The 11,664-nt window shown below is 42.3% G+C and overlaps 1 protein-coding gene across 1 annotated transcript in view; it reads left to right on the forward strand.

The window, feature by feature from the left end:
• EFHB (EF-hand domain family, member B) overlaps positions 1–11,664 on the forward strand; it is a 56,409-nt gene that overhangs the window by 40,241 nt on the left and 4,504 nt on the right. Inside the window, exons 10-11 of the mRNA XM_011968451.1 lie at positions 6,650–6,857; positions 10,677–10,889. Of these exons, the coding sequence (XP_011823841.1) occupies positions 6,650–6,857; positions 10,677–10,889 (421 nt within the window). The remainder of the gene's footprint in view (positions 1–6,649; positions 6,858–10,676; positions 10,890–11,664) is intronic.

An 11,664-nucleotide genomic window follows, 5' to 3' on the forward strand; every position in this document is an offset into this window, starting at 1 on the left:
ATCCAAGTACTTTTTTTTATTTTTTGAAATGAAGTCTCCCTCTTGTTCCCCAGGCTGGAGTGCAATGGCATGATCTTGGCTCACTGCAACCTCTGCCTCCTGGGTTCAAGGGATTCTCCTGCTCCAGCCTCCCAAGTAGCTGGGATTGCAGGCGCCCACCACCACGCCCAGCTAATTTTGTATTTTTAGTAGAGACGGGGTTTCACCATGTTGGCCAGGCCGGTCACCTCCTGACCTCAGGTGATCTGCCTGCCTCGGCCTCCCAAAGTGTTGGGATTACAGGCGTGAGCCACTGCGCCCGGCCTTGATATACTTTTTAAATTGTTAATATGCACAATGTAGCATTCAGTGTCCATAAGGAGCTTTTTTTCTGAAAGGGTAATAAGATGTGGGTCTAGTACAGCTGTAGGTTAATTTTTGATTTTTTAAATCTTATATTATTGGGTGCCACATTTAATTTAATGGAAAAACAAAACACCACGGAGCAAATAAACTATGATTTTCTAAATGAATCTTCTTGGCTTATGAAATTAATTCTGTTATTTATTGAATACCCATAGTACATCAAGCATTATTCCAGATAATGTGTAGGCATTCCATATAGGGAACGGAAAATCTAGAGGAAGAGTTACACATGGGGTAGCAGTAGTGTGCTAGAATTGGCTTGGGAGAGCATACTGTTCAGTTTGCAGGAAGCTTACAAGCCAGTTGACAACACAATGGTAGCTAGAAATTACCATGATGAGAGTATGAACACCATGGAAAGCAGCACCTGCTACAAATCAGGGCTTTCTTCCACCACACTGCCAAAGAGCCAGTTGTTGAACATATGTAACACAACACTGAAGTAGAGTGAGGCCCAAGTACTATGATAAACTCAGAATTGCAATCAGGGATTTTGGCTCTTAGCTGTCATAGGCTATGTAATTCATAACAGATGTTCTTAGCAATGCAAGTCAGCTGATGATTTTCTTTTTTAATTAATTGTCTAATTAAGCATGTGTAGATTTGTGCTCACTTAAGCAGCACATTTGTTGTCAATATGTAAACATTGTTAACTTAAAACTAGAATAGTTTCCTAAAATACATTTTGCTCCCAGGTTATAGGGTTCTCAGTTAAGTCCAATAATTGTGTATAGTCCTTGTTTTTGGAGGGGCTGCATGAGGTCAGTAAGTCCAACTTCCTGTCTGTCCATGCCACCAGCTGATGGTATTTGCTCCCCTTGTGGAATGACTGCACTGGGGCTGGGGAAGATACCCAAAGGTGTTCAGTGTGGAGGTGCAGTAACTAGGGTCATTCTCTGCTGTTTCCAATAGATTTCTCGGTAAAGTTGAGGTAGATGTCTTTTAAATTGTGGTCAGAACTGCCTGGCAGTCAGTTAAAACTAAGGTGTCACCAACGGTTTGAGAGAGCTGCACCAAGGCATTTTCCCTTATGATGCAGTCTTCAGGAGTGGGCTGAAAATCAGAATATCATGGTGTCCCTCGCCCCCCTGAACATCCTGGTGTTCTCTCTCCAAGAGCTTGGTTGCTGCTCTCCCCCGATTGCTACAAAATCAGGGTATCTCATTCCAGTAGCTATAACTTCACCTTTTTCCTATTTATCTCCTATTTTCACCTAGAACCTTTGTCTGGAAAGGTCAGGCATAAAAGAGAATAAAACAGATCTCTGGAAATTTTCTAAGAAATCCCTGGTCCCTGTTATACCTGACCTTTACAAACAAAAGGTCTAGGTGAAAATAGAGAATATGGGCTGGGCATGGTGGCTCACGCCTGTAATCCTAGCACTTTGGGAGGCTGATCACCTGAGGTCATGAGTTCGAGACCATACTGACCAACATGGTGAAACCCCATCTCTACTAAAAATACAAAAATTAGTCGGGTATGGTAGCACATGCCTGTAATCCCAGCTACTCGGGAAGCTGACGCAGGAGATTGCTTGAACTTGGGATGCGGAGGTTGCAGTGAGCTGAGATCATACCACTGCACTCCAGCCTAGGCGACAAAGTGAGACTCCATCTAAAAAAAAAAAAAAAAGAAAATAGAGAATATGATTGGGAAAAAAGTGAAGTTACAACTACTGGGATGGAACATACTGATTTTATTTTATTATTTTATTTTATTTTATTTTACTTATTTATTTATTTTTTTTTTTTGAGAGGGAGTCTCGCGCTGTCGCCCAGGCTGGAGTGCAGTGGCCGGATCTCAGCTCACTGCAAGCTCCGCCTCCCGGGTTTGCGCCATTCTCCTGCCTCAGCCTCCCGAGTAGCTGGGACTACAGGCGCCCGCCACCTCGCCTGGCTATTTTTTTTTTTTTTGTATTTTTTTAGTAGAGACGGGGTTTCACTGTGTTAGCCAGGATGGTCTCGATCTCCTGACCTCGTGATCCTCCCGTCTTGGCCTCCCAAAGTGCTGGGATTACAGGCTTGAGCCACCGCGCCCGGCCTTATTATTTTATTTTATTTTAGAGACGGAGGTCTTACTCTGTTGCTCAGGTTGGAGTGCAGTGGCACCATCATAGCTCACTGCAGCCTTGAACTCTGAGCCATAAGTGATCCTCCTGCCTCAGCCTCCCATGTTGCTGGGATTACAGATGTAAGCTACTGCTCCCAGCTCTCATGCTGATTTTTGAGAGGTATACTCAACCAAGTGGTTATTATCCTATGATCAAGGACTGTCAACCCAACAAGAAAATCAGGTGGCTGAAATAGAATTAACTTTGAACCTCCTAGAATCCTTTTTATGCCTGGTTGCTACCAAAAGGGTGGACCAACCCTACTGGCACGGGATTGCTGTTAGGGGGAGAAAAGATGCACCATGTCCAGGAATGGTCATGGCAGTAACCCCAATTTTCAAAAGAAGTCTTTATAACCCCTGTCCCTTTTATTCTGATTATTATTCAGGAAGCAGCTGAGATAGAATGCGTCCTTTCTGGGAACAGCTGCATTGAGTGACCAAACAGCTTTACTAAAATGTGGGCACTAGGAGCTGGTTGAGAAGGCCATTCCAATGCTCAATAATACCATATGACAACGCATGGTAGGGAGTAAGAAAGGTTCATTGAATACCTTGACTGATAGCTCATTGCTGAATAGCTTTTGTGCTGCTATAGGGTGCACCCCACTGATGGACTGAAAATGTTCCAGAAAGCAAAATGCATAACCCAGATTAACTTAACTTTATGGGTCCTACTGCTGGGACTAGAGCCATCTGGTTGGACTGGAACGGCAATTCCATAATTTGAATAAGTGTCAATATTGGTGTGGCACCACTGATAGCTCTGAGCGGGGAGGGGTCAGAGGTTCACTATAGTCAGTCTGTCAGGAGGACGAGGGAGATCCCTATGTGGGATGTGTCCTCTCTCACCACGAGACAAATGAGTCAACTTCTGGCAGTCACAAGTTTGGCATGTCGTGGTGGCTTCTGCATTAGAAGCATAGAGTCCTTTGCCTTGTGCCCTGTGCGTAATGGGGGTCTGTTGCCACGTATGTACAGGCAGCAATGTTGGCAATCTGCATGGTTCAGGCTTCATCAGCAACTTGATTCCCATTATTGCCATGCTTATGGTGAGTATCTACATGAACTACCCAGATAGTTCAATCACTAGCCATAATTTTTATCCTGTAGTTTGCAGTCCCTTAAGGGGGTGTCTTCAATCTGCTAGTCTATTGTTTTCCAAGTGGCAAATCAAACAGGTAGGCCACAGTCAACAGCCCGAGAGTCAGTAAAAATATAACAGGTTTATCAAGGGGAGTACTGGCCAGAGCCGTGAGAATGGCCTTTAGTTTAGCTCAGTGAAGACCACCAGGTTTCAGCTTAGCCAAATTATAAGTGAACCAGGCGCAGGCATTTAGAGGAGGTTCTGTGAATTGAGGGCCCTCTTGAGCCAGTGGCTTTGCTTCAGGTGACAGAGTGTTGAATAAGTATTGTTTTTTTTTTTTTCTAAGGGATCACTTCTCAACTGAGTGTTGTGGCTCACATCTACAATTCTAGCATTTTGGGAGGCTGAGGCAGGAGGATAGTTTGAGGCTGGGAGTTTGAAACTGGCCTGGGTAACATAGTGAGACCCCCATCTCTACAAGTAAACAAAAATAATTAGCCAGGAGGGTTAGCGCCAGCTACTCAGTAGGCTGAGGCAGGAGGATCACCTGAGCCCAGGAGTTTGAGGCTACAGTGAATTATGATCATGCCACTGCACTCCAGTCTGGACAACAGATTGACAACCTGTCTCAGGAGCAGCAGCAGCAGCAGCAGCAATAACAACAAAAATATTGCTGCCCTTTTACACGTAAAGCTGAGATGTTACTGGAGTTGGGCTGGCTGTATTCTTGAATATGCCATTTCCATTTGACATAGAGGCTTGTTTGCTCCTTTTTCTTTCTGTTAGTCATTGAGTCCAAGTTGGCCCACCTCAAAATGATTATCGGCTGGCGAGTCAGAAGGCCTCCATGGGTCTAGTGTTCGATTTCCAGAAGAGCTCAGTGACAGGCTAATAGCCGCTTTTCAAAACAGGTCTACCTGGTAACTAAGTTAGGGAGGCGATGAGTTCTAAACTTCATGGTGCACCTCCAAGTGAAGGTTGCCTTTCTTTTCCAGAGGCTCTAATTGGCAAAACCACCAGTTATAGACTCATAACTCAAAGGAGTCATTAGGGCTGTGGGGTCCCAAAGGTACTAACAATTGTCTATACATGGCTCTTCTTGATCAGGATAATCCCCTCTGTCACGTATGAACATTCACTATACAGACATGGAAAGCATCAATACCAATTAAACATTCAGCCTGGGAAGCCACTGCAATAATACATTGTTATCTTTAATTCGTCTCTGCAACCTCTGCCCAAACCCCATTAAATGAATTCGGACATCCTTCCCTACCACCCTCTCCCAGCACTGGCTATGATGACGATTTCCGGAACTGTATCCAAACCATAAAAATGTGAGAATCTCACCCCACTGAACAGATGCATCCCTCTTGAAGACCTGGAGCCCTTGGTCCTACTTCTAATCATCTTTCTTCCTAAAGCAGTTGAGATCAGGGCTTGTGGGAGGGAGGGATTAAGGGTGCAGAGGGAGAGAATGGCTTTGCACCAGTAAATAAGAAATATTTACTTTGATTTTGAGTGGCGTGATGGTGGCATGGTAGCTCCATGAAACAAATCACCAGTGTTCTCAGTGTGCACAAAGCCCTGCGTATTAGGCAGTAAGTTATCATTGACAGCATCTGTTTTCAGTTTTGGAGCTCTCTTGAGTCAATGGCCACATCCCACATTGCTTTTCAGCTAGGGATGAGTGTGGGTTTGCATTTTGGTTGTAGTAGATACTTTTGTTTGTTTGTTTTTGAGACGGAGTTTCGCTCTTGTTGCCCAGTCTGGAGTGCAATGGCGTGATCTCGGCTCACTGCAACCTCCGCCTCCTGGGTTCAAGCGATTCTCCTGCCTCAGCCTCCTGAGTAGCTAGGATTACAGGCATGCACCACCATGCCCGGCTAATTTTGTATTTTCAGTAGAGACAGGGTTTCTCCATGTTGGTCAGGCTTCCAAAGTGCTGGGATTACAGGCGTGAGCCACTGCGCCCGGCCTGTAGTAGAGACTTTTATAAAGGAGTCTACTTTAATCCAGGGCATTTGCAGCTCTATTGTCAAGACCATATGTTTTAAGTTCTCATTCTGTTTGAATACAACGGTTAAGTAGGGAAGTTTTCCAGGGCTGTGGGTCTGACTGCAAGAATTTATAATTCATCAAGTCAGTTTCTCATTCTCCAGGGGATTGCCTCCATCAGCATTGTAAATCCAGTCCTGGGCAGTAAGAGCTTAAATACTATGCAGTGACTCATTTATGATTTCTCTTGGGAGTTATTTCCTCTCAGGGAAGTCTCTCCGTGGGGGCCAAAGCTCCCATATAGCAGCCAGAATCCACTGCAGAAACAAACAAGAAAACTGGGACCTTGCCATCATCTCTGAATGGGTTTAAGGTTGGCTTGATAGACTGTAGGAGGGGCTGAGTGCTAAGATGTCCCAGTTGTTAACATTCTTCCTTAACAAGCATTGTGTGCTCTGCCCCTTCATCTCCCAAGTGAATCAGCCAGTTTCTGCTGAGAGCCCTTATACGTTTCCCTCTGTTCATACTCAGTGTGGGTACTTCTGCCTTTAAATGCTTCCCTCCACCCTCTTCCCCCTACTTACCAGGATGAATCTTCGTGTTACTTGTTACAGTGGGGCTGACCATCAGATTGGGAGCATGTCCCTCTTGCCCATCGGAGTGTTATCAAAACCAGACAACTGTCTTTGAACCCACCTCCGTGAACTTGTCCTGCAACTATCTCCCCAATTTCTCCTCAATAACAGGCAGTGAAATGAAGGACCATTTATTGCCAGGTGAAAACACAGAAGGTGTTAAAAACTTTGTAAGGATAAACAATTGTAGAGAGCTGTCAAAAGTACACACCCATTGGTCACATGAAACGTCAAGCCCTTATGGTAACACTGCTCTACCACGGTCTAAACAGCATATTTGACTCCTCTTCTGTGAAAATTGGGACAACTTTGAATGTATGTGATGAAACAGTTTTTTTCTTAAACTAAATAATGTTGCCCACTCTGCTCTTGAAGACAACTCCCATTTTCTGTTCTTTTGCTTCCTGTATAACAGAAGGGAGATGGGATGATAGATAAAGCCGAGCTGCAGGAAGCTTGTGACCAGGCCAACTTGAGTTTAGATGACAAGCTCCTGGACCAGCTATTTGACTACTGTGATGTGGATAATGATGGCTTCATTAACTATCTGGAATTTGCAAATTTTCTTAACTGGAAAGACAAAATGCTGCTTAAAGAGTATGAAGAGAGGGTCATTATTAAAGGTATTTAATTCTTGAAGGTTTGATGAATTATTTTTTCAAAATAATTGAAAGTTTATTATTATTATTTTTAATACAGACGAGGTCTCACTATGTTGCCCAGGCTGGTCTCAAACCCCTGGGTTCAAGGGATTCTCTTGCTTTGGCCTCCCAAAGGGCTGGGATTATTGGTGTGAGCCAGCATGCTTAGCCATTTACTGAATTCTTAAATAGACTTCTGTATTTTAATTTTGCTAGGAGCTCAGCTATATTCAACTTTAATATTATATGAAAAATAAAAATATACACATATACATAGTGTTTATTTGCTTGTTTGTGCATAGACTATCTGTGGTAGTGTAGGAAAGAATCAATAACACTTATTATTTCCAGGAAGAGGCAGTTGGATGGCTGAGGGAGAGGGTGGCAATGAGAGTCACTTTTTAACCTATGTTTTTGTATCTTTTGAGTTTGGAACCATGTGTTATTTATTCGAAAATATTAAAAGCACAAAACTTACACTGAAGCTCAAAATATGAAAGACAGTTTCTCAGAAACCTGTTTAAAAACGATTATCTGAGTAATTAGTTCCCTTTCCCCGGAAACACAGAATTTGACACAAAATTAGATTTTAAAAATTTTGTATAAAAAGGAAAAACAGCATAATCTTTACTTTTGATTCAAATATTATGATGTTGACATCAAGCTTGTCCAACCCGTGGTTCAAGACAGCTTTGAATGCTGCCCGACACACATTTGTAAACTTTCTTAAAACGCTGTGAGTTTTTTTGCAGTTTTTTTTTAAGCTCATCAGCTGTCCTTACTGTTAATGTATTTTATGTGTGGCCCAAGACAAGTCTTCTTCTTCCAGTGAGGCCCAGGGAAGGCAAATGGTTGGTTACCTCTGGCCTACACTTTATCTTCTTGTATCATTACATGTATAGATATACATATATACATACGCGTATATGTACATATTTTAAGCATGTCTAAAGTAACACTGAACGTACTATATAAGGCTTTTTAAAATTTAGCTTTCACATTTCTCTTCTTCTCTCTTTTTTTTTTTTTTTTTTTTTGACAGGGTCTTGCTCTGTGACCCAGGCTGGAGTGCAGTGGTGTGATCTTGGCTCACTGCACTCTCTGCCTCCCGGGCTCAAGTGATTCTCGTGCCTCAGCCTCCAGAGTAGCTGGGATTACGGGAGGTGCGTGCCACCATGGCTGGCTAATTTTTTGTATTTTTAGCAGAGACAGGGTTTCACCATGTTGCCTAGGCTGGCCTTGAACTCCTGGCCTCAACTGATCCTCCTGTCTTGGCCTCCCAAAGTGCTAGGATGACCGACATGAGCCAACATGCCCAGCCAGCTTTCGTATTTCTAAGGAATGAAGAAATGCTTTTTTGGTTTCTATGAACTACATTTCAGTTCCCTCATGCTGATGCATTATGATTTACTAAGCCATTTCTTCACTCTCTGAAATTTAGGCTGTTTCTAGATATTTTAAAAGTAATATGCATAATGTTATAAGGATCATATCTCAAAAAGCTTTTTATTTCTCATTTCTTATGACTGCTATTATTGTCTCAGAAGTAACTCTATTTTCATTTTGCTTTTCTAAATGATTTTACTGATTTGCAATTTTATCAGCTAAGTCTGTGAGGTTTTACTCCAATCTCGCTACCATTGAGTGTTATTTCAAACATTCTTACATTCTTGTACTTTAGTTGCTTTATAATAATACCTTATTTGCCTTACCTTTTTTTTTTTATTTTTTTATTTTGTTGATACAATGTCTCACTCTACTTGCCCAGGCTGGAGTGCAGTGGTGCAATCATAGCTGACTGCAGCCTTGAACTCCTGGGCTCAGGTGATTCTCCTGCCTCAGCCTCTTGAGTGGCTGTGTTGCCCATGCTGGTTGTGAACTCCTGGCTTGAGGGATCTTCCCTCCTCGGCCTCCCAATATGCTGGGATTACAGGCATGAGCTACTGCACCCGGCCTACCCTAATTTATGTATCTCAATTATTAGAGGTTCAACTTTCTAAAAAGATGTTTACATTTTTATTTCCTCTTGGGATGTCTCTTTTCTAAAAAGTGGAGATAACTACTATTTTCACTTTTACTCTTGAGTCATGCCTTTCTGTGAAGTCAAAACCAAATTTTGGTCTCTCCTGATGATGCGAGCCCTTATGGGTTAGCCTTTCTATTCTATCCACTAGGAAAGCATCAGAATCTTCCCTACCTAATGAAGCTTTTTATAGAAAACAGTTCTACTCTGACTCTTTCATAAACGGGCTGACAGAGCTTCCTTCTTGGCACAACTCATGAAGTAATGGTAGAACGAAAAGCTTATTTCAGACCAGATAATTCTTCGAATTGTTTCTGGTTTTTGGATCCTAATTTCTTCAGCCATTTTCAATAGAGTTTTTGAGGATTTTCATCTTCTATGATTTTAGGGTAGAAACTGTTAAGTTTGTGGTCACTAGGTCTAGAGGGGGCCCAGGAATGTTCTGCCAAAATTTTTCTGATATCAAATTCTATCTTACTGTTGACTTTTGGAGAAAAGTGGGTAAGTAATCTTTCAATTTTTTTGAGAAATTCTTTTTCAAACTTTGTCCAGATTTCCACTTTTGGTGAGGTGGAGGATTAGAGGATCTGGAACAGTAGTCCTGAGCATTTTCATAACAGCCGTTGGCAGGAACTGAGTGTGGGGAGAGGTGGGGTTGTGGGGAGGAATGAGTTCTTCAGAGAGGTAAGTCTTTTCCAGTTTGCCAGGGTATCCACCCTTCTCTAATACCAGCAGGCCACTTGCCTTTGCAACCCTTACTTGGGCTCTCCCAGAACCTTTAGAATTTTTCTGAAGATGGAAACACCACAGCGCTCTCTAGTGGTACATATGTAGTAACCAGATCGGAAAAAGATTGCAGGAATTTATTCCTAAATTGCAGAATTGACTCAGCAAAGCAAATCCGCAAAAGAGGACAGAGTCTTACAACTTCAGTTCTATCTCAGGGTTTTCTTTTGTGCACTAACTTGTCAGGAATTAGTTGTAGAAACAGTTCTTGAGCTCACAGTGAGTTCTTACCATCTCTCTCGAAGTTGCAACGCACGCTCCCCCCAGTCAAGTAGGTGTGGAATTTTCAACTACAAGCATGTCTTGTCTTATTTCTCCCTAGGGCATAGTGCTAGGAAAAACTCTGTAGTTCAAGTTAAATATTAAAATACACTTTTTTTTTTTTTTTTTTTTAGACGAAGTCTCACTCTTGTCCCCCAGGCTGGAGTGCAATGGCGCAATCTCGGCTTACTGCAACCTCCGCCTCCCGGATTCAAGCGATTGTCCTGTCTTAGCCTCCCGAGTAGCTGGGATTACAGGCGCTCGCCACCACGTCCGGCTAATTTTTATATTTTTAGTAGAGAAGGGGTTTCATCATGTTGGCCAGGCTGGTCTCGAACTCCTGACTTCAGGTGATCTGCCCGCCTCGGCCTCCCAAAGTGTTGGGATTACAGGTGTGAGCCACCTTGCCCACCTGCTCTATTTTTTTTTTTTTTAAGAAAAGAAATGAACGAATTCTATGTTTACATTTGGTCTCTCATATTTCAAAGCTTTATTCTAGAATAAAGTGAGTGGAGTGGCAGAAGAAAACATTAGGCCATGTTCAGATTTCCTGGTGTATGACATTGGCCTGAACTTACTCTTCCACAGTTAGGTGCTGGGAGGGGTCATGCCAGCTGTTTCCATTTGCAAGAGGAAACTAGATGGGAAAACTTATCCTGTTGCAGAGCAGCAAGCACTAAGTAGTAATGTATTCCTGCATTTTTTCTTTCCTTTTTTTTTTTTTCTTAAAGGTAGAAAACCAGATTGTGTAAACCCTACTGAGGCTAATGTTGAAGAACCTGAACCAGCTCTCCTCATAAAGCCAGAAGATATTGTCTTAAAAGAACCAGGGAGCACAGAAAAGACTCTTCGGACACTTCTGAGACCAACTGATAAAGTTTCCAACTACTATAAGACAACTTCTTCTGAGATCAATGCAGTTGTAGGAGCCGTTCCTGCTACTTGTATGTCACTTATTTGTCAAGTTTTAAAAGCATCAACAAACGTGGAAGCAAACTGTCCTTTGTCCTTGCATTGTCCCCTGCCTTTCTCCTTAGACTAAGTTTCTTAAAGCCTTGTACCTTGCATTTAATTCGTATTCTAACTACCTGGGGAGGAGAGGCCCACATATAAATGTTGATTGAACTGAATTGCCAATGATGACCAAAGTAAAACGATTCTTTGCATATTAATGAAATGGAAACCATTATAGATCAGAACATCGAATGTTATACATCGTAGTAATTCAGATTCCACCAAGTATTAATATTAGATGATTTTAAAACCATATGATTCTTAGCTCCATACATATCTGCCTTCAAATATTTAAAGAACTTTTACATAACATTTCTCTGCATATTCATTCCCCATGTTAGTTTGCTGGGGCTGCTATATCACAGCACCACAAACCGGTGTCTTATCAGAATTTTATGGTCTCACAATTCTGGAGGCTTGAAATGCAAGGTGTCAGTAGGATTGGTTCCTCTGGTGGACTGTAAAGGAGAATCTGTCCATGCCTCTCCCCTGGTTTCTGATGATTTACTAGCAGTCTTTGGCACCACTTGGCTCCTTCAGCATCACCCTGATCTCTGCCTTCATCTTCACGTGGTGTTCTCCCCATTTGCTGTCTCTTATACACATCTAGAACATTCTTTTAACTAGGAAGTCATCCTTTATCCCACAATTCTAGGCAAAAAGTAAGAAGTCAAAGACCTGCTTGGAATAATAACGTTGACTTGA

This window comes from Mandrillus leucophaeus, unplaced genomic scaffold (assembly GCF_000951045.1).
Source record: "Mandrillus leucophaeus isolate KB7577 unplaced genomic scaffold, Mleu.le_1.0 Scaffold843, whole genome shotgun sequence".
Classification (NCBI taxonomy): domain Eukaryota; kingdom Metazoa; phylum Chordata; class Mammalia; order Primates; family Cercopithecidae; genus Mandrillus; species Mandrillus leucophaeus.